This window comes from Strix uralensis, chromosome 1 (assembly GCF_047716275.1).
Source record: "Strix uralensis isolate ZFMK-TIS-50842 chromosome 1, bStrUra1, whole genome shotgun sequence".
Classification (NCBI taxonomy): Eukaryota; Metazoa; Chordata; class Aves; order Strigiformes; family Strigidae; genus Strix; species Strix uralensis.
In genome coordinates, this window is record NC_133972.1 from 25,090,877 (window position 1) to 25,118,245 (window position 27,369).

The following is a 27,369-nucleotide window of genomic DNA, read 5'->3' on the forward strand; positions in this document are numbered from 1 at the left end:
TTAGATAATACTCTGTAGATGTTAGCACTCTCACAATTATGCCTAAGCTATGCAGCTTCATAGGAAACCAAGGTGGGCCTTTAACAACTTTAAGAGAAAAGAGAAAGATAGAGGGGAAAAGAGAGAGAGACAGAGATGACCAATCCTGGATACAGCATCGGACCTGCCAACAGGCGGGTTCGGTGTAGACAGTCCCCTGTAGACTTGTACGTGCCTCTATTTATTTGCTCTAGCTCCTGGGCTTCTGGAACCTTCTCTCGCCCCAGTTCCAGGAGTGGTTGAGACACCAGTAAAATCAAGAGAAGTGACACCAGACCCCTCCCCATGACTTACTTCTGGTCCCCCCTCTCAGGGTGTGGCCTGGGCTCACAGTACAGTCACTTGGGGCTTGTCCCCCACACCACCCCGTGGCTCCAACACTCCATGGTCCTCCTCAACAGCAGTGATCTGAACACATCGCACCGAAGGAGAGAGAGAAGAGAAGCAGTTAAACAGGTACCTTATTATAGCAAAGCCAGTAGCTAGGCCAATTAATATCAACAAGAGCATCACTAAGAGCCACCACCATCCAACTCCACCATCCCGTGAGTCCGAGTTTTTTGAGCAGAGTTGAGATCCATGAAGTGGTGTTCCCGTTCACCTTCCATTCATTCAGCAGCAATGACTGGAAACAGTCTCCCGTCTTGGCTGTGATTTCCTGCATCTTCCGAAGTGCTTCTTCGATCACGGCTGTGGCATTGTATATGGTAATGCAGCATTCTTTGGGCATCAGGTATACTATCTGGATTGGAAAAAAAATGTTTAAGGGACCAAGCACATTCATAACAAGCACAGTCACAGTAAGCATGGCCACCCCATTTGTCAGGAATTTGAACACACCAACCCAGGGTTAATGGGACGTTATATTTGTGGTGCAGGGGTTCACCATGAGGTGGGGGGGTCCCACCAATGTACAAGATTACAAGGGATCTCTACCTCCTGGTGACATCTCATCCAATTCAGTACAAGATTACAAGCAATGTTCACCTCCTGGGTGTCACCTTCCACCTGTGGGGAGAGGGGAGGAGTGACTCCTTGTTCTGGTTTGAGCTCGGCCAGGAGCCCAATACCACGCAGCCAGTCGCTCACCCTTTCCCCCACCCAGCAATATTGGCAGGAGGCGGGGCACAAAAAGGAAGAACTCATAGTTTGAAACAAAACACCAGTTTAATGATGGTAACAAAACAACAGTAACAACAGGCAGTCCAAATGGGTAATGCACAATGCAGCGATCCTGGCAGAACCAAAGCGAGAGAGAACCCGCCTCCTTTATATACTGGGCATGACATCACATGAGATGGACTACTCCAACGGCCAATCAGAGTCCAGCACTCTGGCTGTGCATTCTCCCAGCTCAAAGAAAGTTAACTCTATCCTGACCAACATCCAGGTTGGGCGCTCTGGCTGTGCTCTCTCCCAGCTCAAGAAAATTATCTCCATCCCAGCCGAAACTATGTGGACCAAGACCGCTCAAAGTCCTACACAAACATCAACTTAAATGGACTGTAAGTGTTGGCACAATCACAGTTGTAACTACAAAAGCTATACTGCTTTGTGGGAAACAAGATGGACCTTTTAACCCTTTAACACTTTAACACTTTAAGATAAAAGAGAAAGAGAAAGAGGGGAAGAAAGAGAGGGAGGGGGAGAGAAAAGTATCACCACCCTTGGATCTAGCGATGATGGTGGCTGCCATGGCAATCCGCTGGTGGCAGGCATGAAACTGGCTCCTTGGGTTTGTGCCTGTTGCAGAATCACAGAATCATCTAGGTTGGAAAGGACCTTGAAGATCATCTAGTCCAACTGTTAACCTGGTACTGACAGTTCCCAACTACACCATATCCCTAAGTGCTATGTCAACCCGCCTCTTGAACACCTCCAGGGATGGGGACTCCGCACCTCCCTGGGCAGCCCATTCCAACACCTAACTACCCATTCTGTAAAGAAATACTTCCTAATATCTAGTCTAAAAAGATAGTTCCTGCCTTTTGACTGCACCAGTCACATCCCTCGGGACCTTCTGGAACTCTCAACCTTCTGCGCAGGCACCACTGTGTGTGTGGGGGGTGGTTGCGAAGGGTCTTTGGGGTGGTTGTGAGCCCCTTCCTCAAATAAACTCTGCACAACCTCTGGCCGTAGGTGGCAAGTAGCCTTGCCCAGCAAGGCCCCACCTGTGTGCCAAGAGCCCCTCGTGGACCGGGACCAGGCCACCCCTTACCCGAGGCTCAGCCTTGCTAGACAGCCACAGTGTTTGAGACATGCATTAACTCTTTCGGTCTCTCACCCCAGGGACACAATGTCCAGTTCTTTCGGGCTGCAAGGATGGCATTTGTAGTCCCCTTGCAGAGCTGTTGCTTCCAACAGGTAGCACTCCACGTGTTGCTCCAGGTCGTGTTCATTGGAAATCGATAGATCACTGGAGACGGTATGTACCAAGTTGTCCTGCTATATTCTTGGAATGAGGATGAGTCAGCTCCCTACAAACATTTTCCCTTCCTGTGTGTATTTCGAATACATTTCTGGTTTAACATTTCTAGCTTCAAATTTAAAATTTGTGAGAACTTTAAACAAATGATGGCAAATTTAAGATCCACTGATGCAGACGTGGGGAGGTCCACACAAAGACCTTGGTCTGTTTAGTTCCAGATTTGGATAAAACCAGTAATCAGTTCCCATGCCAAGTTGGGTTGGTTATCCAAAGCCCCAGCTGATTTAGACAAGATTATACATCCACAAAGTAAGAATATAAACTTCTCCCACACCATCTTTCCCTGGTAAAGAACAAAGCCAGGCCTAGTCAGATGAACAATGCAAATAATCACCCACTCATTAACCAAAAACATAAGTCCCATGGTAGGCTTCTGACAACCTGTAAAATATGTACATAAAGACAAACAGCAATTAATAGGGTGGGACAATCCACTGGGTATGAATTTGGTGATCCTTCCTGTGTGCATCGGTTACTTTCCATGATCAAATGAGCTTTTTTCTAAGGCCACAGTAGGCATACTGTCCACTAAATTCTGGGGAATCCCCTTTTCGATTCCCTCAGTCCACAATAGGTTTCTCTTTGCCCCTGAGGCTCACAGAGGAGTTGATTTTCCCGCTGTTTCACTCTCTGCACAGTGGACTTTGATTTTGTAGCTCCCCCTGTGATCCCCATCCTTCTACCATAATTCATTAGCTCTTGGGCTACTCTCCTCAAGTCATGGGTCCTCCTCCTTGTGCCTATCTCCCTCCGCATGGGGGTCATGCATCCTGCAAATGGTCTTGTTGTACTGCATATAGTTTCAAAGAATCAGGCAGGCCCCAAATCAGGGAAGTCATGCTATCAGGGTTAGCAATTAATAACATCATGGAAGGCTGTTGAGGGACTAAACACCTATTATACATTAATTGAAGACAAGCAGCCTTCTGCAAACTTTCGGTCAAATGGTTTATATTTGGGGTCTCAATACATATGGATCCCCCCTGTCCAAGGGGTCCAGACCTCCTGCCCAATAGGCAGCTCATTGAGTTAATGACCATGGCTCTCTTGGGTCATCAGTAGTTAGGAAAACCCCTGGTCCCCAGGCGTGGTCTGGGCTCACAGTACAGTCACTTGGGGCTTGTCCCTTACAACAGCCAATACAGTGTCTTTGTGGACCCAACTCAAGCATATGCCAATAACTTCTTCGAGGAAAAGAAACAGATTGCTTCTGTCTTGTTTTCTCTCTCTTTCTTTTGAGGGGGAAATGTTCTGTGCATCAGCTTGTGTTCATTTTTTCCTTGTTTCTGTCCAGTCCCGCAGGTTAGAGCTGGAGGTTTGCTGAGATGCTCCGAGGGAAATGAAGTAACAGTTTAGCTTGATGCCCCCTGGTCTTGGGACACTGGCACATCCGCAGAGAATCCAGCACGGCAGGATCTGCCCCCGGCGTCTGGCGTGTTCATGTGCAGAGGTAGGAATCAAGTTTTCCCATCTCTGGAAATGTCTCAGAGAGAGTCACAGTCATGCTCTGCAGGGAGCCAGGGCATGCAGCACTCATGCAAACCTCACCACTCCTGTGCCAACGTGAATTGCAGGCAGCGCCGCTCTGTGCTCCTGCCCGGCACCGTTCACACTCCCTTTCAGGCTTCCTAAAAGCCGTCCAACTCCAGTTTTAAGCCATGCACAGACTTGTGGATGGTGCAGGGAAACCTGCATTCATCCTAGATCTGCCTGTGAGGTTCGAGAGCAGGTGGGGAGGAGCTGGGCTGTCCCCTGCAGAGCCCCACCACAGCTCCCCGCCTTTCCCAAAGCACCTCCCAAGATGAGCTTGGGCAACTCATGCTCAAGAGGCCAAGGGAATGAGCCAAGCAGCTCTCTGAACCACCAATGCTAATTCTTAGCCCCTCTAAGTCCAAATAATTTGAGCTGTAATTTTGCAACTGCTCAGGATTTTTTTTTTCTGTGATGCTATGCATTTTCCAGTGGAGTTTTCCCAGGCTTATCTGTGGCGTTTCCTATCCACTTTCTATGAATGTGGTAGCACGGATGGATGGCTAAACAAAGTCTTCATCAAGAAGGAGCAAGGAGCAGAGTGTAACGATGACCAGCTAACGTGATTTCCTGGTCAGACAAACTCATTACCTTCCTGAGAAGACCATGGCATCTGTGCTGGCAGGGCACATTTGGGTGTCTCCAAGGCAACAAGCACAGCACCATATGCCATTTTGATTTTGAAAAGTGTATCATTTAGAGGGACTGCTTTACATATTAGATGAGAATCTATCTCAATAACAGATCTCAAATTGAGACATCGGTACTAAAGCTTTTTTACGCTGTGGGGTGGAATTGTTCTTCATCCAACATCCAGTATTTTTAAACAGTGATCAAGTTAAGGATACACAGACACACACATGTATTTATTTGCTAGTAAAGTTTGCAGATGGTGTAGGATTAGGGGGATAGTAAATAATAAAGAGCAATCTGAATCCTTGATTTACATGGTCATGGTCCAAGAAAATGGTGTTTCTGATTCATCCGAGTGCTGGGGTTTGTATTTAGAAGGGAGAAAGAGTGGAGGAAAAAATAAATCTTTTATTGAGAGAGTGGGAGTCTCTGCCTCAGGAAGGATGGACCCTGAAGAGGACAGAGGTGTCTAGGATGAGATACAGGTGGAAACTCAGTGTCAAAGTTCAAGCTGCTATAGCAGCTGCTGGGAGTGAGGGAACCCAGGGGGATGGGTGTCCTACAGGGCACCCTTGGCATGCCGCTCCGGTGGGTTCACCCTCTTCTATGGGCTCGGGCTGTCATGACACAGGTGGGCTCTCAGCAACCGTCTGTTCTCATACTAGACTGGAGTTCAGTCATTTCCAAAAGCTGGTGGAGGACAGACTCTCGGCGGTGCAGAGTGATCATAAAAGCTGCCTTTTTTGGGGGGAGCAGGCTAAGGAAACGGTTGCTTCTCTAATAACACAATAAATCTTTTGGACACCGGACATGGGTGGTAAGAACTATTTCTGGCTGAAGATGGGAGAGCTTTAAAAATATACTTGAGAAATTAAAAAATTAAAAAAAAACCCCTAACTCATTTGAATCATCACAGTTCATGTCCTGCAAAAGCAATGTTTCAGTCTGACAAGCGATCCAGAGTTTGTAACGTTTATCTAAAATGTAAGCAGGAGAAATGAGTAATCACCTCTGAAGGACTTAATAACTCTTTGTCCCTTCCTCTATATACTTGTGTTTGAGTCATGATAGCAAGGACACAATAGGTATTTGTGGGAGGCATAAAGCCCATGTGCTCAGGGAATGTGTGATTCCTCTGCAGATGTTACTGTTTTCTCTGGCATCTTAAATGCTGCTTATAAAGGATTTCTCTCCCTTCAGGATGTGACCCCCTGCTTTTTGTCTTGAGTCAGACAAATGGTGACAAAGGCATCCTGACAGCATTAATTTACTCTAATTATCAGATTGGGGGTGTGCAACTTCTTCAGCATATTTATGAAAATTCAGTGTGTTCTGTAAGTGACCTGGGTGGGCTTATTTCCATGTGAACAATGAAGAAAACCCGAGAGATAAAAGTCTGTTCCCACACACAATGCAGTGAAAGAAATCACCCACGTTTTCTCTGCCTTAGGGACTTGGGGCTTGTCCCCTTTGGGGGCAGTGGCTGGGGAAGCGGAGCACAGGAATGTGTCACACTGAAATCAGATGCAAAACTCAATTTTGCAGCTTGTCTGCTTCTCTGCATCTTCTGAGCTCCAGCACCAGACCCAGAGCCACAGCACTGAGCAGAAGCCCAGCTCTGTCCCCATTCTGCTTGATCCTTATAGCCTTAATTTCCCATCTTTTTCACAGCTGCTGCAAAGGAAGGCTGAAGTATCAGGATGTCCTCTATAGCCTATTCCTTAGTAAAGCGTTGAGGCCCATTACCAACAGATAAAGGAGATAGTGGGGAAAAGAAGAGAAATTCGAAGGCTTTCTGAGCGGCTCGTTTGTAATCAGTGGTTGACAGGCAGTGATTTATCCGGGTAGGGTTTGGGGTCTCAGAAATCCATTCAAGCTTATAATTATCTTGGCATATGTGGAAAGTCATATTCATAGTTCCTCAAACCCATTAAAGCTTCACAGTTTTGTAAAAGGGAGAAAAAACGCCTTCAACTTTACTTTCTTGGAGGCGGAATAGCATTCTGTGCTTTGTCAGCTCTTGAAATCTGTCCGCTCTCTGCTGACTGTCTTTAGCTCTCAAGGGAGAAATGAATGCAGGTCCACCAGGACAGAAAGGGAAAGACAAAATATTTTTGGGGGAAAAAAAAAAAAAATCAATTGGCCTATTTCCATCCTTTTGTAACAGGTATTTCTCTATGAGGACAAGCAAGGGGAAAGGTGAGTCAGTCTATGAAATGGAAGCAGGGTTATATCAGAAGCTTTTGCTAATGCCTACAGTGGTGGCACTTTGGGAAGCACAGAGGTCCCTGTGCTGCTGCGGGTACACCAGGGCCCATGGCCACCTTTGCTCTCCGTCAGTTTCTTTAGGCTCTTCAGCGCTGCTGCTTTTCCCTCAGAGAGGGGTCTCAGCTCTTCTACTTCAGAATACTTGCTTCTGGCTAAGCCGTATCTGCCTGGTGATACCAGCAAATTGAGAAAATATCTGTATGGTCTAGTGTGAGCCTCAGGGGAGTCCGTCTTGCTGCTGCCCTGTGCCTTGCAAGGAGGACTAAACAGCTTTTCCTCTTGCCTAAGTGTAAGGTGAGAGGGGGCAGGCTCAGGAGATCTTTGATATTGGAAACTGTAGGTCATCTGGCCCGAGACCCTAATATGAAACCTGATTGTTTTGGAGGCTTGTATTTGGCCTGTAAGCTGGGGGCAGTCCCACCTTCCTGCTCTCCTCTGTCTCCCTTTGCTGCCTACACCACACGGGAGTTTCTTGGAGTGGGGACCATCCCTCATCCTGCAGAGGTGGCATTGGTCTGATAGAAGGACTGGCCTCAGCTAAAATCAGGGAAACCTCAGGGAAATCTGTGAATGAGCGAGCAAGCTCTGTTTCAAGCTGTAGGCATGGCTGTGAGAACATGAACAGAGGTGGTCAGGGGATAGAAAAGGAAAAAGAGACAAGGAAAGCAGTTTCCACTACTCAGGTAATCACTGATTTTCCAGAATGAGGTAGCAAGGATGCTACTGATGGGGGGCTGGGGCTGCGCCGACGGGCTCGGGACTACCCAGCTTAGGTACAACGTAGGAATGGCCTATGCTGGGATTTGGAGGGAGCTCCTGGGCCTCCTCAGGAAACAGGCTCATAACGCACTTGGTTCTCAGGTCTTGCTGCATTTTTAATCTGATTTTTGCACTGTGAACATCATTAAAAAACTTCTCCAGGGGAAGGAGGGAAGCAGAAATCAAATTGAAATTTCAAAATGCTGAGATCGGAGTGTTTGTTTCGAGGCTCGGTGGATTTATCATACTGGTTTGGCCACTGATCCCTTAAGTCTGCCTCCCACAGCAGCCATCCATGCCTGTTTCTGATGGTAAATTCCTCAAATGTCAGGCGTGCATTTTAAACAGTTATTTGTACGGAGAGGCAATCCAGAGAGACCAGCCAGAGCGCCTGGCCTGTCAGTCAAGGCTTGCAATGCTGCTGCACTGACAGGAATCATTTTGACAGAAAATTGCATATAAATTGAATCATTTCAAAATTAAGAAAGGAAGATGAAAGCAAACGCTTCCGAAATGAGACGCCACCGATGAGTCGTGATGTGCAGGGTTCAACCTTGGGAGTCCTGCAGATCCCTCCTCTGGCACTTGGCTGCTGCCTGACCAGCAGCCACAGGCTCGATCCATCTTTGCACCGAGACTAATACTAGGTTATTGCTAATTACCTAATATTACTAATTATATTAGAAATATTAGGTTATTAGCTGCCCCAGGGGACTGGCCTCAAGGAAAATGTGACGTGTCCAACACTGTGGTGACAGCTAGGGGGGTCAGTGAGCTTGGTGGCAGCAACTGGGGGGCCCAGGGCTTGGTTTCCATACTCCTTTCTTCCACCCAAGGGTGGCAAGGAGGTGCATGTGCTGAAGCTGAAATCAGACTCACTGCTTTTGTGTGTAACCTTCAATCCACTTCTTTTCTTAGATATAGTTTTGAGTAGCAACGGAAGGGGTGTGAAGGCACTTGACGAACCAAGGGGGTGTGAAGGAACTGGGGTACTGGGACTAGCAGAAGCCCATGCTGGGCAAAGCATTGTGTTGAAGTCTTTGCTTGTGCTGATCACATGAAATGTCGCTGTAGGACCATGCACAGTCAGTGAGCTAAAGCAGGACTCAGGGACACAGGAGCCTCCTCCTGTGCTCTGCCACTGCACACCCATGCTCCCTTGGTCAAGTCACTTAGCCAACTTTCCTTAAGCCTCATCCTCTTCTCATTTTAGACTATCATGTCTTCAGTGTCCCTCACAATAATTTGTACTGTGCCTTTGTCGGACTTTTAAAAATGCAAATATCAGTAATGAATAACATTGATCAGCCCCATTTGATTTACAGTTTCCTGGCTGAGTTAGTTGCACAGGTTGGAGAGCTGGAAACCCCTCACGCCTGAGACAGAGGGTTTCCTCCTGTCCCCAGGCTGGGCTGGCAGGGGCTGGGGCTGAGGCAGGTGATGGCATCTTCTGGCACAGTGGGGGACAGATGGGTTTTGCTTGGCCATAGCCTGGCGCTGGAAGGGAAAAGTTATATGAAGGAAAAAAAGCACTTTGCAGCCGGATAGCTGTCTGTATGCCCTGCTTGGCCGTGGAGAGGTGGTGAAGTGTGCTGCTTTCTGAATTGATGCCTCCAGTCCCTCTTCCCCCAGAGGTCTGAGGAAACGGTGTTTAGGATGCACCCCACACCCGTGTGCTGGGGGAGCCTGCATTGGCTGGGCACTGTGGGGCTCACCATGCTGCAGACCTGCCATGTGGTGCTGGTAGGTGCAAGGGTCTCCTTCCCCCTGCCCTTGGGGTCACCCCTCTCCTGGACGCCTGCGGGCACTGTGTGCCCCAGAAAAGCAGGCACCCGAGCACCCTAAAAATGTTTTTAATGCATTAATGCCTTTTAAGAGGATAAGAAATCTTCTCCCAGGGCTGCACCCACTCCAGGCACTGATGTGGCACACCTCTTTGCTGGACTGTTACTGAAAGGCAAAGCAATGTTAATAAAAACCTGCAAAGGGCATTTTCTCGAGCATCCATGAGCAGACCTATGGTTTGTTTTCCCAGCTCCGGGGCTGACGTGGTCCCTGGGGCTCTGCCTCTCCCTCTGCTTGTCTGGCACTGGGGTCACTGGGCACAGATGAGCTTGGGAGGAGCATGCGTGCCCTCAGCCTCCTTTACCTGTGTGTCCTGGCTCAAACCGGTCCTTGGTATTAAAAAAAATGAAAAAAAAGCAGCAAGAAGGGCTTTTATTGTGAAAAAGAGACTCTTCAAATGCCTGTTCCCCCCTTCCCAGCCTCTCTGCTCCCCTCCCCACAGGGAGGTGGGTCTGGGATGAGGCAGAGTTTGAAAACTGCAGCTGAAGTTTGACGGGTGTCCTCCCGCCGCGGGGGGGGGGGGACCAGAGTCACCCATCAGCTGTGTCGTGGCAAGGACCCGGCAGCCCCTGGCAATGCAGAATCCAGCAGCAGGGATTGTGGAGAGCCTGGAGGGGCGCCCCTGGGTGACAGTGCCCTGTCATGGTTAATGGCTCAGGGAGAGGAGGCAGGCTGATTAGTTGTTGGAGGACTTTTTTATCATTGTTATTTTTTTTATTTTTGTATTTTGTGTGGGTTCCTGGCGTTGCATGGAAGCATTGCAGGTGGCTAGTGCCCAGATCAGGAGGTGACCGCCTGCCGTGTCACCCACGGGTGGTGAAGCACACGAGGAGGAGCACATCGGCTGGTGCTGCGAGACATGGTAGGATTTAAGGGTTTTCTTACCGAGTTGGTGGTGGGAAGCAATGCTGAGTCTGCTCAGGGACACCAACCCCATGGGGCGAGGTGAGAGGCTGTGTCCTGGTTGTCTCCATCCTGGGTGCAAGTCCAGCGGGTAGGGGCATGGTGAGGCAAGCGAGGCATGGACCCACTCCCGCATGCGTCTGTCCTTAATAGCACTAGGGGTGGACAAAGCAGATTGCAAGGATGCCCATAAAGGCAGTGCCTGGAGCTGCTGTAGCTAAAGGCACTGCTATCGGCCAGGGAGGTGAAATCCACATTTTTTTAAGAGTCTGGGTCACATTGCTTCAGGCAGGCGAAGAGCATGGGGCAAAGGCAGCAAAGGGCAGATAGACTCGGAGAGCATGAAAAGACCCTCTGTGCTTTCCATTTGGTCCTCACAAAGCACAGCGCTTTCAACAAAAAATCACAAAAATGGCCAGTTTGGCAAGGGAAAATGCCCCCCCCCCCCCCCCCGCCCCCCGCCCCGAGAAATGGCATGTTTCTCTAGCAATAGCAGATTCCCCTGCATCTGCAGCATGTTCCAAACCTTAGGGTGGTTTTTCATGTTGTCTAGTTTTTGTGCTCAAGTTTGGGACATCTCTTGGCAACCGGTTTCCAGACCCATATGAGCAAGCATGAGCCAGCTGAGCTGGGATGGAGCCCCCACTGCTCCCCGTCATTGCTGTCCTGCCAGGGGACAGCCGGGGCATCACCTGGGGGATTCACACTGGGGTGGGGGGCTCATTGTCTGCTCTGCCACCTCTGCCTTTGCAAAACACATGCGGGGTAGGGATTGCTTTGGTGTCATCTGTGTCACTGAAATGTTTTTGTCCTCAAAAGTCTGGTGATGACTTAGAGCAACTCTGGGAGCCAGTGCATCCCATGGGGCCAGGGGTACTAATGTAGTCGTGCCAGCCTTGTACCAGAGTGTGTATGTGTGTATGGGGGACACTGATGTTGTGCTTTATACTTTCCATCCTACAGTTTGCATAGGCTGTTTTGAGTTTCTTAATTAATGCACTTCAACAGTAGGAAAAATAGACAAGACTGGGGCTTGTGTCACCCATTTTGGGGTTGGAGGTAACTCCTCTGTGTCAAAGAAAAAAGCAAGGCAGCCCTCTCCACACCAGCCTTTCATCTGCAGTAACACTTTCCCATACGAGCCTTCACTATGAAGCCTTTCAAAGAGTATGTAGCCTGTGCCAGGTGCCTGGTGTGGTCTCCCCTGCGAGAGCGGGGTATTCAGTTTTTGCCAGGATTTCAATTTTGCCTTGGCAAGGGAAGGTCTGGTTCTGCAGTCCTTTCCCCTTTGTGAGCTCCTGTATTGATTGCTTTGATTTCACCTGTAATCCGGGTCTGATCTGGGCACCGCTCACCTGTAGGCAGGGCAGTGACAGTCAAGAGGAATAAATTCAGGCTGTGCCCTAAGCTTATTGTCTTGTTGCTTCATTTGCAGCAAACTGCTGAGTGAAATAAGCTGATTTTTGACTTCTTGCAAAATCACTAGGAGGGTGACCATTGCAGAAAGCCAGATCCCAGGTGTGAGCTTTGCTGTTAGTACCGAGTGTGTGCTTGCAGCTGGCTGCTTGTTGGGTCCGGCCGCTGTATGTGCCCGACCTGCCGGAGCAGTGAGTGCTGGGGGATGACTGCATTGCAGAAACATCTTCTTTCTTCTGGTTTCAAAATCCGCCAGCAAGTAATTTCCAACTGCTCTGTCATTCGCCTAGTATGAGGCAGTAAATAAGAGGGACTGATTACACTTTATTAATCCTCTGGCATTGATGCCAAACGCCTTAATTACCCCTTCTGTTTCAAACACTCAATAACTCCAGTCTGCCTGCAGCTATTTGCTTTGCCCTGAAGGTAAAGCTCCTTTTTTTGGGACCCAGACTGCACCAGTGCTTGTGCCACGTTTGCTCTGTTTGCTTGCTCCATGGGGTTTGCTGGGAGAAGCACAAGTGGGTTGGAGGGCGGCTGCTGGCAGGCTTTGCCCAAGACGGGGTCTGCGGAGCACAGGCAGCACTCAGAGCTGAACAGTGAGCAGCTCTCTTCCCCTTTTTTTCTCTTTAAGAAGCCATGGCTTAACCAGAGGAAAAAGGGGTTACCTTTCTGCAGCTGAGGCCAGGGTTTGGATGAACAATTCTGTTTTGAAGAAAGCCCGCAGGGCTGAAAGGCCCTGCTGTCCTCCTCCTCCCTCCCCTTTGGAATCCCACGAATGCACTTTCCTGCTCTCCAGGAAGGGTAAAACCTGACAGCCAGCTCAGGGAAACCCAACCGGCTGACTTGGGCAACCTCTGCTGAAACGCCAACAAGGGAATCCAGTGCTGCCCCTTGCCAGCACCCCAGAGCCGGTTTTGTGAGCCCCCACTGGGCACCGAGCAAGTGCTTCTGCTCCCTGGTGCTGGTCCACTGGTTAGAAATGAAAACTGAAAATAAGTGGATCAAAATCCCCCTTCCCCTAAGTATAGGAAAAACATGACCCCCAGTAAAATAAATAAAATGGGACTGAGTGCCAAAATGTGTAAGAGAGTTTTAGCAGCTTTTCAGGCACTCATCAGCAGGATTGGTAAATTCATCAGGAGTGAGAGGAAATTTGATTTTTTTTTTAATGTATTCCTCCCCATATTAAATGCAGCCCAGAATATGTTGCAAAAAAGATGTGGCTTTCTAGCACTTCTGCTCTTTGCTGCTGTTGTAAGTAGAGGAGCTGAAGCAGTGCAACCCCACAGGGGATGCCAAGTCAAAGCTGGTGAGCAGCCCAGAGGTACAGTGAGAGAAGCTACTGGGGTGAGGGGGGTTGTGAGGAAGGGGATCTGTGGTGGCTCCCAGGTTCCAGATCTTACTTCCCTGGGTTTGGGAATCCCAGAGGAATTGTCAGTGTGAGCCACTGTCTGTGGCTGGAACTGAAATGCTGAGGAGTGGGACTGTCAATTCCTGAACGCCACAGGAAAAAAAACATATTGTTTTTCATCAGAAGAAACCCAGGCATTTCGAGGCAGTTTGTGTGGGGGGCTTGAAGGGAAGGAGTTCAGCCCACGGGCTGCAGGCTGCTGCCCTCCTCCAAAGCATCCCCTGCACAACCCCTCACAAACAAAGGCCAGACTGTTCAAAATGAACGGGGGCATGAGGCACAGATGTTGCACAAAGGCGAGCCACATCTGTTTCGCCGGGGAAGGGGCCCCCTTCTTGCTGTTTCAGCAGGCAGATGGGAAAGCTGCTCTGAAAACTTCTGGAGCTGAGTGCAACAGGCTGACTGGGAAACTGGGACAAGGGGAGGGGGAAAAGGGAAACCTGGCGGGATCCTGCACAGCAGCGGGGGGAGTGGGGGAGCAACGGCTGCCCAAAATCGCTGCTCTCCCTCCTTGACGTCCCTGCCAGCATTTCTAGGTTGTGCTGCTCTCACGTAGGTGTGAGGGTTAGAGAAACAAGCAGACAGAGAGGAGGGAAGATGAGAAGGACCTCCGTTGTCCCGTGATGGTAGCAGGAAGAGTCGTGCATTCAGGACTGCTCAGACCCTCACTGTCTCCTGTGAACATGAGGTGCTGTTTTGGGTCTGCAGTGACGTGGATGGTTTGGTTGCAGGCTGATATCACTTAATATAAGGCTTTTAGTGGTGAAAAGTATTGCAGAAGTTTGCATATGTAAATGGCAGCAGACCCGTGCATCTCGGTGACATGTCCTGAAAGACCACCAGCAATCTCTTAGGAGATGTGTCTCCAAGAAATAGAAGATCCAGCTAAGTTCAAGAGTCTGCAGTAAAAGCTGTGACTCTGTAATTAAGTAGAAGAAGGATGAGGCATCTGAAAGCTTTTAGTTTGCTTACTTTAAGCAAAAGAAGTATGGCATCCTGGAGACTGTTTATTTTTGTGGAGCTTTGTGTTGACTTCTGGGATTAAACTGGAGAGGTCCTGAGCCGTGCTGTACACAGCGTCGGGATGAAAAGTGCCCTGTCCATCCTTCACAGAGCTGAATATTAACTTCTTGCAAGCCAAAAGATTTTCACAGTGGGAGCAAGGAGAATTATGAATCTTTCCTTTTTCTCAGTAAAAAATCACACAATTTAGGGGTAAGGACAGTGTTGTCACCGGAAGAGCAAGTCTCCACTGGTACGCAGGGCTTTAGTCCATCCCAGGTACAGGACGTGGTGTGTGTCCTCTCTGGGTCCCCCCAAGCAGCAGCCCTGCCCTTGACTGCATCAGCTGCACCCCGTAGTGCAGTGTTCTCCACCCAGTGATGGCCATCCATCTTCTCCATGGTGTCCTCTGTCTCCTGCCCCAGGGCCTCCCTAAAGATGCTGAACAGAGGCATTTGGGATGCTGGGAGCCTTGCTGCTCTTGCAGGATACTCCTGGGGGTTTTGTGAGCCTGTGTTTTGGCTGTATTTCTTTGGTCTGTAACTCAGCTGGGACCAGCCAGTGCAATGGGAATGGCACTATTAGGTACAAGTGCTGGGATTTTCTTGTTACGCAGAGCAGTTTCCAGCACCTACTGAACATTCTGTTCAAAATGGCCTTTTGGATGACAGGATGTGTGAGAAGAGCCAAGGCAGAGAAGCACCTCCAGCACGAGGGGCCTCCCAAAACCAGAAAATAGTAGTTCTGGGGGGGGCAGGGATCGAGCAAGAAATGGGATGTCTCATTCCCAAGAAGCAAAAAGCTCAAGGGACTGACGCAGGGCCTAGAGTCAAAGGCACTCCAGGTTATTGCTAGAGAGAGGCTGTGGAGCTTGAGAGTTTCAAGGCTTTTATAGTTTGTTGCCCCAAGGCTCTAGCAATAACTGGGAAGAACTGTGAAGGCAACATTATTTTAGAAGTTAAAGCAAGCATGTTGGCACCATCCCTTTAAAGTCAGTGCTCAGAGTGAACGGTGTCAACACTGTTTCATCCCTTTATGCTGCTGCTGGAGTGTTGACCTATGCTAGTGCAAAGCACGCTTGTCTCACAGTTAAACTATAAATTATCCCCTTGAGGCAGAAGTTTTGCAGACTGTCCAAAATTTAACAAAGTACAGCATGTTTTAAAGTTTTGTCCAGGGCAATTTAACTTGGTCATTTTCTGGTTTGGTTTTGGACATGCTGGTGGGAAGGTTTGTGTGCCAGCTACAAGGACTTTGCTGACTCTGCAGGGAAGGACCCAGCACCATGTGATGATGTGTCACATTTCCGTCTTGTGGGCTTCAGCTGACCCAGCATTTGCCGTGACTCCCTTGCATCCAGTCTGTGGGGAGCACAGTCCCCCTTCCCACCTCCTCAGCGCCTGGCTTGAGCTTCCCAGGAGCAACAGATGGAAGCCGGTCTGCAGGGACACCTTGAGCAGGCAGGCAGGCATCCCTGCCCTGTCATCAAGCAAGGTGGCCTTCAGGGCATCCTCAGGGTGCTAAAATGCAGTGGGGTCATGGTTCTCCCCCCTTGAAGTGCATTTTGGAGGAAAAAAACTGCAGCCCTGGCGGAAACAACCCCAGACACAAAGCTGGTGCATGTCTGCTAGGAATTACGGCCACTTTGATGGATCATGAGGGCAGATGAAGGGCTGTCCATTCTTTGAGCCCCATGGCGATGTGGATGCAGGTGGGTGGTGCTGGGACCTGCTGCTGTACCCATGTGCTGGGGGAACACAGCAGACCTGACTTGCTGGGCAGCTGCTCTGAGCCGGGGCTACCTTTGAGGCTGGCAGTCATCATTTAATAGCTGTCTTTAGCAAATTCCCACTCTGTGAGCCATCTATCTTCCCCGAACAGGATGATATAGGAAGGCACTTAAGCACTTGAATGATGGGCAACAGACACTGCCAAGGATTTCCTTCTGATCAGGCTTGCCCAGAGTCACTCTGGGGGTGGAGGGGTTTTGTCTCCTTCCACATCCTCAGCACGGCCCCCAGCAGTGAGCTTAACCCATGTGCCATGCCCTTAACAAGCCAAAAGACTCCTGGACAATACCAAAAAGAAGAGGCTGTTTCCCTCCCCGGTCTGGTTGACATACCCACTTTCAGCCTTCCTGATGTGCCGGGAGCTGCTGTGAGCACCACGTGTTGGGCACAAGGCTCTGGAGACATTCCTGGAGGTGGGGGGCAGCCAGAGGAGGTTTCCCAGTTGCTTTTCAAGCACTCTTTGTTAAAATTGGTCACGCCGGGCTGCGTCTCCTGCTGCCCAGGCAGTTTTGCGGTTCATCGGGCAGGCAGAGAGCACAGTGCTGGGAGGGTAAGTACAGCTCTGTGTGTTTCACCCCTGTGCAAAATATACCCCACATGGTGTGTATCCAGACAAATGCATATACCTACTTTTAACCTGCTCACTGGCGACCTTTGGCAAAATCCTCTGAGCTTGGGAACCTAGGGCAGGCAAGTGGCCAAGAGGGACATGGCCGTGGCTGAGCCAATCTGGCTCCCTTGGGCACCTCTTTGGGACAGTGGGATTTACTGCTGGAGGGGTCTGGCAGTGCCGATGCAGGGGCAGGAGCACTCCTTTGGATGCCAGAGAAAGGCAGGGATCAATCCCTCTTTTAAAGGCCACGTATTTCCATGGCATATTTCTAGTTTTTTGGGCTGTTTTTTACATTCTTGGATAATGAAGTTTGGGGTTTTCTTTTCTTTCAAGCTCAACAAAGCCAATTTGATGCACTTTGAAAAGAAATTGAAAACAGGCTTCTCTGCTTCAAATTCTGCCAAGGTTCAAGCGTCCCGGGAATACAATGTCAAAGATAAAACCCTCCCAACCACACTTAGAAAGTTTTATCCCCGAGTGACCAGGCTGAACAGGATCTCCACTGTGCCTTTGGGAGCCTGGGCTGTGCTGTATGTCCCTCTGATGAGCAAGGATATATATTATTTACTTATTGGCATCCTGGAACAAGCAGTACCTCTCTTAAGCCTTTTTGTGGGTTTTGCCTGTAGCTTGTCCTGTGGGAAATGGATCTAATTTGTAGCGAAGACGTGCTGTACTGTCAGTATGTCAGATTGGCAAAGCAGAGCTGTACGTATGGTTTGCATTTCAGGCTGAATTGAAGCCATAGCTTAAACTGCAACATTTTTTTACAGCTTGGGTTCAGAGAAAGTCTCTTTGGAAAAGTATTTACCCTGGGCTTGTAAATACAGTATTATTTCTGCAATGTTCCATCATCTAGATTATTATAAAATTTACAATATCAACTGCCAGAAATAACACAGAGACTGTACTTGCACTTTTTTTTCTTTTTATTGTTGATGTGGCAGGGAAACCCTGAACGGTGCTGGGGAGGGAGCCTGTGGTGGCCCTCGCCCAGCTTCACAGAGCAGGATTTCAAGCCTGAGGTGGGAAAGAAATGAAGCTCTAACTTGCAGTGCCCAAACCTGAGCTCGCTGACAGAGGAGACAAAGTGGGTTTGGCCAATAATGATTCCTTAACTGTTTGGACTGTAAACTGACTTGACATTAAAAACCTGGCAATCGTTATCATCCATTTGGCATCCATTGCTCTCCAGCTGTGGATTAAAAAGGATTTTTCCTGCAGTATTTCCAAGGTTCTCAAATGGCTCCTGCATGCACCCCTCCCCAGGATACTTGGATTTTTGGCAGCCAGGCGCTTTGCACGCCCAGAGATGGTGTAAGTGACCAAAAGGTTATTATTGGGTGGATAACAGAAACGCTCACGCTGCAAATTCTCCATTCAGTAGAAGAGGGTTACGGGGGGTTTTGGCGAGAGCGGGGTGGGCCGTGTCTCTCCAGAAGGGTGGGATAGGGGAGGCACTGGGAAAAGTTGCCCAGGGAAATGTGGATTGGGAAGGGAACTCAGCTGGATGCAGATGGGAGTACTGAGATTTACAGTTAATCCTGTCCATTGGGATTAACTCCATAGATGCCATTGCAGTTAATTCAGTGTACTTTGAGGTTGGAGGGACAGATTGTGAAGCAGGGATGACTTGAAAGGAGTAGGGATATCAGGATATCAGGATCTGGCCTTTTAATGCCACAGCATTATTTTACCATGCTTAAACTATGATTTAGACATTGCACCTTCCCTAAACTCTTGTTCAGGATGCCAGACCTGGGTTGCTTAGGAATAAGCGTGTGTCTGCACTCTGCAGGACTTACTTGAAATGCAGGGCATGAAGGTTTTGGGTAGCTGAGCTCAGGTGCTGCCTGTGTCAGTTTGCATTGGCTATGGTTCCACAGCAAATTATTATCCCATCCAAGCAGGAGAGCACTGGGGAGGCACAGATGTCCTGCTGCCCCTCGGGGCTGCTCAGGGGTATTCATGCTCATCCCCTGGCCAAAAAGGGGCCTAAGGCAATAATTTAGCTGTGTACTATGATGTCTGGGACAGTTAATACCAAGCCTTGAATAAGCCTGCCTGTTATCTAGGACAGGGCATCACTCTGAACAGTCTCACCTTGGACTATCTCCTTTTCACTCTGGGGCTCTAAGGGAGAGCTAAAACAGGGAGTACCCTGGCAGGTCCCAAAGCCCCACACCAGACAGCCTGGGCTCCCGGCAGAGGCTGGTGTAAGCCATGTGTGAGCAGAGAATTTGGCCTGGCAGATATATTTTGCTGCATTACATTGTATTTCTGGGAGAGAAACAGTTAAATGAGATCTGTAAAGCTGAATCACTCCAAATGCACCATCACTAGCTCTTATAAGCTGCATTAAATCTGCTCAGTCCTTGAGAGGGAGACCTTGAAGGAAAATCCCCATGGCTGCTGCCAGTGAGTTGGTGGCTTTGTGGCTCCTCTTATCCACCTCGACTGATGTAGTGTTTTTGGTAGGGATGTGGTTCCTTACCACGGGGCCAGTTGAAGCAGCCTCCCTGTGGTGAGGGCACGAAACCTGATGGATTTTAGGATAGCGCTGGATCAGCTTATGAAGGGGCTCATGTGCTGAGGTTGCCCAGGGCAGCTCCTCTCGAGGCTGGAGTCGTGCTGGTGGCAGGTCCCTGCAGTCGGCGGGAGCCTGTGGTCCTAAAAGCCCCATGTCTGGGAATACTTCTGCTCTCCTAGCTGCCTTCTGGAAGCTATTCTGGCTGCTGGCTCTCACCTCCCCAGCTTTTTAGCTCTCTTTTTTCAAGCTTTTCCTCTTATAAACAACCTCTTATCCCTTCTTTGGCAATATATTGTCCCGCTGTGCCTGCCATGGATATACTTGTGCTTCCAAAATAAATAATTGCAAAAAAAGGTATCCACTTGAACGTTGCCTTGACTTCCAACATGGATTCAAGCCACTTGGAAATGCCTGTTGTAAAGCAGAGAGATGGCACCAAGGTGCCTTTTGCCACTTCAGCCACCCCAAAATGTGTTAGATTGCCCAAGCCCCGGCGAGCATGGCACGGTTGCCATGTGGCCCAGGGATGGGGTGGGCTGGGAGGATCTCTCAGTGCTGCCTCATTGCATCCCTCTGCCTCACCCTGAGTGAGAAGGTGCTGTGCTCAGGGCAGCCCCAGTGCTGTACACATGGGATTGCTCTAGGACAAAGGGGAGATACGAGCTTAGCAATGAGGGGAGACTTGTACAGTATTTGCTTGTAACTGTCTTTCCAGCCTGTATATTTTTTATAAGTCTCTTGGGAGTAGAAAGTATGACTAAAAGGGGGAAAAAAAAAGGTGTGTATATAAAGATATATACACCAAAACCTGGTAGTAGCCATCTAAAGGCAGTTCTTTGGTGCTGGGAATCAGAATATTTTAGGTTTCAGGTACAGCAGTTTTTAAATACAGGCTGCCACAGCTCCTGACTGGCACTTGGAGCTGCCTTGCTTTTGCCAGACACAGTGATGGGCAGAGCTCCAAGACTGAGTTTTGGCACATATTGAGATGTCCTGTGGGTGAGGGTGTGGAGATCCAGGTTATGGGTTCAGTGTGCAACCAGAATAGGAACCACTGAGGGTGCCCAGAGTAAGGTCTGAAGATAAAAATTTCTTAGCAACTGCGAAGCTTTCACATCCAGCCAGGGATTTGCTCTGGTTCAGTCTATTTTTTTTTTCTTTTTCATTTCTTGAGTCTTTAAAGCAAAATATTTGACCATGAAGAATTTATTGCCCATAAGGTGATCCTGTACATCAGTGCTGCAGACATGGCAACGTCTGTGGCGGGGCAGCCCTTGCTCTGACCTGCTTCTGAAGGGATTGTGGCTAATTTCTAGCATAAATCATGCCACCTCTCCTGCTACAGTGCTGCAGAGGCAGTGAGTGCTTGGGGAACACCTTTCCCAGGGACTGCACAAGCAGAGGGGCTGCTTCTTCAAAGCAAACCCCATTAAGCTTATTGAGAGCTCTGCCTGGGGTGGGGGCACACGGGTCTGGATCCTTGGCCATAGCACCATGTGGGGACCCCTGGTAACATTTTCCCTTTCTCTCTCCACAGCCCCAGCGACTATGGCGAAGGACGGGGCTGAAGCCCCCCGCCCCGGCAGCCCTCGGTGTGCTGCTGGCCCTGGCCCTGCTGGCCCTCGCCTGCCTGCTCCCACCGCCGGAACGCACCCCTCACCTGATGCCAGCATCGTCCCCCCCAGGTCCCCAGCGAGAGGTGGCCACCCCCCTATCCAGGGGGCGAGCACACAGCAAAAGGCTCCCCATACCCCTCAGTCGCCTGCGGCGGGATGAGCCCCCTGGTTGGGGCAGGAGGCGGCGGCGGGTGGTGGGGGATACTCCCCCGTGGTTCTCCGATGACGACCTCCAGAAGATGCGGCTGCTGGCTTGTGGGCAGGTGGTCTCCAAAACCCGTGTCCCAGCCCATGGGCAGGTCCTGCGAGTGGGGCTGCGGGCCGTGGGTGACACTGAGAGGGACGCCTCACCAGCCAGCCCAGAGGGGGACTGTGGGGACGGGTGCTGCGGGCTCATCAAGCGCCCCGGGGACCTCTATGAGGTGCTGGCCTTCCACCTGGACAGGGTGTTGGGGCTGAACCGCAGCCTGCCCGCCGTGGCCCGGCGCTTCACCAGCCACCTCCTGCCCTACAGCTACACCAATGGCTCCCTGCGACCCATCATCTGGTGGGCGCCTGACCTTCAGCACCTGGAGGATGCCAACAATGACCAGAACTCCTGCGCCCTGGGGTGGCTGCAGTACCAGGAGATGCTGCGGCCCCGCGGATCGACGTCAGTGGCCGGGGATGCTCCCTGCTCCAGCATCCCACACGGCGAGTGGAGCCGCTTGGCCCTCTTTGACTTTCTCCTCCAGGTAGGGCTGGGGTGATGGAGACCACTGGTCCCACCCGTTGTGCTGCCCGGGTCGCCCTGTGCCTCTGCCCACCTTGTCTGACCATGTTCTCCTTCTCTGGGGGGTCGCATAGGCTGCGGTTTCTCAGAATGTATTTTTAGTGATTAGCTAACAGGGAGCAGCAGAGCTTTGTGCAGAAACAGTTTGGCCTGAGCATGGTCTGTGCTTGGGACTTGCAGGGGAAACACAGGCAGGTTTCAGACGCAGCAAGTCCGCTCTCACGTGGCCAAGCTTTCTCCCAGCGCAGCTCCATTGGCTCCACTTCGTGTGGATGCCAGCAGCAGCTCAGGATGGGGCATCCCTAGGGACAAGCAGGGTGATCTGCATTAGCCCCATCAGATCCAACTCTGGGGACACACTGCTGGCGCTGGAAATCAGGAGCCCTGCCCCTTCATACAGCACTGCTTTTCTCCTCCTCCTCCTTGGGATTAAATGTGCTTAATCTTCTGTCTGGAAAATCATACCCTGCTGCTATGAGGGATTATGACAGCGTCCCAGAGAGTTATCGTTTCTTAGAGGGCAGCTGTGAAGAGGCAAAAGTGATTTTTATGGAAAAAATCCTGTTTAGGGACCTTGAGGCTGAAGCTTTGGTTATCAGACAAGGGGAAACCGCCTGAAAGGGCAAGTATTAAAATAAAAAAAGAAAGAAGCAAAGAAAAAAAGAAAGAAAAGATTATTAAAATATATGTTCTCATTATTCTCTCTTTTTTTTTTTTTTTGGCAAAGCCAGACCATTAATCTTTATAACCTCAGACTATGGCTGGCAGAAGTGGAGCAGTCCTAGCTGGGCTTGGAAATATTTTAGCTGAAACAGCCAGAGAGATGAGAAGATTAACCAAACCCCTTGCCTTCCCCAGGCCAAAATGCTGTCGAGTGCAATGGAAAGGCTGAGTCTCCAGGAGAAAGTATCTAGTTTTAAGGAGACTTTCCCTTGGAGGGCTAAAACTGTGCAATGATAAATCCAAGGGCAATCCACAGGTTTTCCTCAATAACTCCAATGGGATCCTCCCATGCAGAAAAGTCACGTAAAGGTAAAGAGACACCAAGCCAGCAGCATGTTGTAGAAGTGAAATAGTATCCTTCAGAAATAGCTTTAGCCTCTCACAGCCCTTGCTGGGGAAGGAGAGGCTGCAAGCTTTGAGCCCTGATGTACATTGGCATTGAAATCTTGTTTTCTTCAATTAGCCTTAAAATGGGCTTCTTCTATGTTGATTTCTTTTGGTGTTTGCCATAAGGGAACACCCCTTTCAGTGCAAAGCTTTACCAGGGGCAAAATGCCGAGGCCAGTGGAAATGGGGCAGCTGCTGCTGGCTTTGTCCTGCACTTTAAAAGGGCCAAAAATACACCAACTCCGAAGCCCTGCAGCTGCGTCCCTGCCCTGCATCACCCGCTTCCCAGCTGGGGGGAGATCAAGGAAGTTTTCCCTAGGGGAAGCCATCCCAGGCTTAGTCATGGCTGGAAAGCCCTGTCTGACCCAAGGGGATGCTCTGGGGTGGCCAAACTTCATGTGGGACCAAAGAGGGGCTGAAGGGGAGCTTCTCACAGGGTTTGAGCTTCGATGGGAGAATGTGTGGCTCATGTATTTGTGTACCAGCAGTAAGACCTAACGTCCCGTTCATTAGAGCCGTTTAGACTTTGATGAGGAGAAATTAATATAAACAACATGGGAAGGGCCAGGGGGAGGGAGGGCTTGTCAACATGTCAGTGCCGCTCTCAGTATCTCCACAACTGGCTGGTTCATCTTCTGGGGTCTTACTTGGACACCAGGTCCAGCCTCCACCTCACGCCTCCACAGGTCCAGCACCAATCCTCCTCAGTTTCACAAGCACTCGTGGGTGGGTGAGTGGAGGTCTGAGCCCAATTAAAGCCTCTGTAAGCCACCTCAGGTTGTCTTCACCTTCTGTGCAGCCTGGAAAAACAACATAGCATGTGAGAGAAACTGGTGTGCTGAGTTTTCCTGTAGGTAGACCAAGGAGATGCATGGAGGAAATGTGATGTTTCCTTTTGTTTCAATGTGTTTCATGTCAAAAGATGCTCTAGCACTTTTAACCAGTGGGTGTCCTGATGGAGAAATGCTGACCCAAGTATTTCATTAAATCTCAGAAAACCTAGATATTTTTTTAAGAGCCTCTGGTGTGGGACTAATCTTGCTTCTCAAAGGGTTATGAATATAATGGCCATGGAAATCAAACTTCATGTTTCCTGCAACGTCTTCTCCAGTGCTTGATTAGTCTTGGGGTTCAGATTGAACTCTCTCTCAAAGCACAGCCTGTAATTGATAATTTTTGCTAATTATCAGGGTGAGGGGGAATAGGCAGACACTGTGGGTCACTTGTGTTCTGTGTAGACATGACCACTGATGTAGACATCACCTGTAGATCGCTCTGGGCTCACTTGAGACCTGCTCCCACCTTTCTGGCAGCTCCAGGAGCCGCTCTGCACCCCAGGCCCTGCCTCCCAGTTGGCACCAGCAACCCCAAGCAATCAAGCGAGATGGATGCCTTTGTGCTGCAACTGGAAAATATTTTCTATATTTTATATATATTTATATATTTTAAAATTTTTTTTTATTTATTTAAAGGAGATTTTTATGTATATATGAGGGTTTTTTGCTGTAATTTTGCAAACGGGCCTCCAGAGCTGAAGGCAGTGAGCCAGCTCCCCTACAAAGTTGTGGCAACACACAGTCATGGGGAGGGCTGTCGACAACCAGTGAGGTCCTGACTGCCCCACAGGCCAGTGCAAAGGATGTGTTGACTGCTTCTGATAAAGCTGAGGAAGCTTCGTGAATACCGAGGAAGAGTTACTGAAGCTGGGTCTGACAGAGATTTATGTCTTTTAAAAGTCCCTCATCTCTCTGAGGGTGCGGTTGAAACATTGGAAGCTGCCAAGCAGCACCAGGGTTTCTGCAGGGATTTGTGGTGGGAAAGGGGGGGAACTTGACAGCCTTGACAACACAGAGCCTTAACACTGCCTGCAAATTATTAAGCACAAATGTAGTTAAAACAAGTCAACGTGGCCCAACTTAAATGTCAGGCATGCTCTGTGTAAGGCACAGATCGCTTTTTCCCTTGCCAATCCTTTTCCATTCATCTTTCCATTGAGAACTGCTCAGGTTACCGTAGGGATGGATGAAAGGGTGTGCATGTGACTGGATCCAGATGAAACCATCGTCCAGTGCACCAAGACTTGGCCTGAGAAAAAAAATTCTTTATGAGGTTTCAAAACCTAGGTTTCCTTGGGTGTTTTTTTTTTTTTTTTTACATTCTTCGTCGTGTATGTCTCCCCTTGGTTTCAGCTGGAAGCACGACCGTTCACTCTGTGCAAATACAAAGTGTGGAAGTACCAGGTGCAGAAGGTGTCTGAACACTGTCAGGAAAGCCTGTCACCATCACCTTTGTTGGTCTCTTCTTCAAGCCGAGGGAGTTTTGCAAGTCAGCTCAGCTTCTGAATGCTTCCCTGCCTCTTTCTCACTCATCAGTGTATGCAGCTTTTCCATCTCATGTCTACTGAGGATCCTTGGAAATTCTTTATTTTCCTCTCAGATCTCTTTCTGGACAACTGGACGTCCCTGTCCCAGGCGCCTGTCCCTGCTAAGGTCCCCAAATGTCTCCCACAGGTTCATGACCGCCTGGACCGCTACTGCTGTGGGTTTCAGCCTGATCCCTCTGAGCCCTGCATGGAGGAGATGCTGCACGAGAAGTGCCGAAACCCAGCGGAGCTGGTCCTGGTCCACGTCCTGGTATGTTCCCCCACTCCCCAGGGGCTGCTCTGAGGCTAAGATGAAGGTGCCTGGGAGGTGTTTGCAGGGCTGAGGTGGCAGGAAAGGGGATGTAGGTCCCATGGTCATGCTGGGTCCATGGTGAAAGGTGTGTCTTGGCATGGGGGGACCTGGGCTTTAGCAGCCACTGGACCCCAAATGCTCTCAGGATTTCTGAATGCATTAAAAAAACAGCCTAAACCCCCAAAGTGGTGATTCCCCGCAGCAAGTGAACTTCTCCTTCCCGTCCCGCTGGCAGGTCCGGAGGAGCGCACCGTCTCGCCTGGTGTTCATCGACAACGCAGGCAGGCCACAGCACCCCGAGGAGAAGCTCAACTTCAGGCTCCTGCAAGGCATAGACAGGTAGGAAGGGCAATGTGCACCCTCCTCAGGGCACAGCCCGGGTGAGGACTGAGCTTGCACATGTGGAATGGACAGCAGCCCCACGTGCACGGCCCCACTCCTAGCCCCCCAGGTCAGGCACCCCTGTGAAACGGGGCCACGTCCCACCCAGAACGGGGCAGGTGGGTGGGCTCGCAAACCTGTCACACATGCTCCTGCCCTGAAACTAGCTCTTCATCCTGCTCTGGGTGGCTGATGGCAGTCTCAAAAGCCTATTTTCCCCTCTTTAATTGGCAGCTGCACAAAAATAACTAATAATCAGGTATTTCAGTGTGTCTTGCGTCATTGCCTGTCAGGCATTTTGGCACGCTATAGACCCCTTGATTTGGAGCTCGTTTGGATCTGTTTCTGATGCAGCTGTCCTGCATGCTCACCGTGGGCAGAGTTTTAAGCAGGAGGCTCCTTATCCCATGTTCCTCCGGGTGGATATGCATTTCTTCTTGAAGCACCAGGGTGGCCTTTGCTCCTGCTGCTCCCCTCCTCCCTGCTTAGCCTTCCCTAGGTGACCCTTTTCCTCCCTCTCTCTTCTGCTCCTCCACTGCAGCTTCCCGGCGGCGGCGGTGGCCACGCTGCAGTCAGGCAGGTTGCAGAGCCTGTTACTGGAGTCGCTGCGTGTGGACCGGGAGCTCTGGGAGAGCCAAGGCGGTGCCAAGGGCCTGAGACCCCTGCTTCGGACCATCGACAGGCGGGCACGCATCCTGCTGCGGTACATCCAGGAGCGCGGCCTGACGGTGTTTGAGGACTTGTCGTGCTGAACCAGCCCCCGTCCAGCACAGCATGCCTGCCTTGCAAATCCCAGCGGCGAAGGATGTACCTCACACCCTCGGTGTGTGCAATGTGAGACTGCACGTGGGTACCTGGCTCTTCAAAATGTGTGTGTGTCCACCTTGTAGGATGCCCTGGAGAAGGAGATGGGATCACAGAGAGTAGGAAAGAGAAGGAGGAGGAGACATCTCCTGAAACAACCCACCACTGCTTGAGAAAGGCAGTAGTTATCAAGTAATAGTCTCAGCATGGATTTTCAAAGGAGGGGCACATCCATAAGATTTTTTGGCTGCTTTCACCCCCCCATCCCAGCAATTTTGAAAACTGGAGGCTTGGACGTTTGAACAGCCTACGGGGACCCTGGGAAGGGTTAAAGAAGCAGCAAGAGGCACTGCTCAAGGCTGGGGGATGTCACTGGCAGCCTTTCCATGGCTTGCACTGGGCTTTTTGATGATGCCTTCACTCTTTCCAAAATATCACAGGCAGAGAGGCTGGATCGGCATGGGGGAAAACAGAGGGGAGCTTTCTAAAAGTGGGTTAAGCAGAGACAAGTCACCCTAGCTGAGCTCTGTCTTTCCCCCCGCGGAGGTGGTGATGGTGATGTGTGTCTGGGAGTGTGTGTAAGCCACTGTCCAGAGCTGGGGCCAGGCAGGACCGGGCACTGCAGGCAGCACCTGGCAGCAGCTGTCGTCATGGAGCCCATGGTGCCATCCCCGGCAAGCACCGTGTGCCATGTGCTGTGTGCCTTGTGCCATGCGTTGTGTGCTGTGTGCCACGCCTTGGCAGGTCTGGGCTGCTGTCAAGGTGCTTTTTGAATGTGGGA

General features: G+C 50.1%; 1 protein-coding gene across 1 annotated transcript; it reads left to right on the forward strand.

Moving 5' to 3' along the window:
• The first annotated feature begins 1,255 nt into the window (after positions 1 to 1,255).
• On the forward strand, positions 1,256 to 26,536 carry GASK1A (golgi associated kinase 1A). Its single transcript, XM_074861506.1, has 5 exons — positions 1,256 to 1,429; positions 20,768 to 21,580; positions 25,239 to 25,361; positions 25,639 to 25,742; positions 26,326 to 26,536. Exons 1-5 carry the CDS (start codon positions 1,256 to 1,258, stop codon positions 26,534 to 26,536), a joined length of 1,425 nt encoding a protein of 474 aa, XP_074717607.1.
• The last annotated feature ends 833 nt before the right edge of the window (positions 26,537 to 27,369 follow it).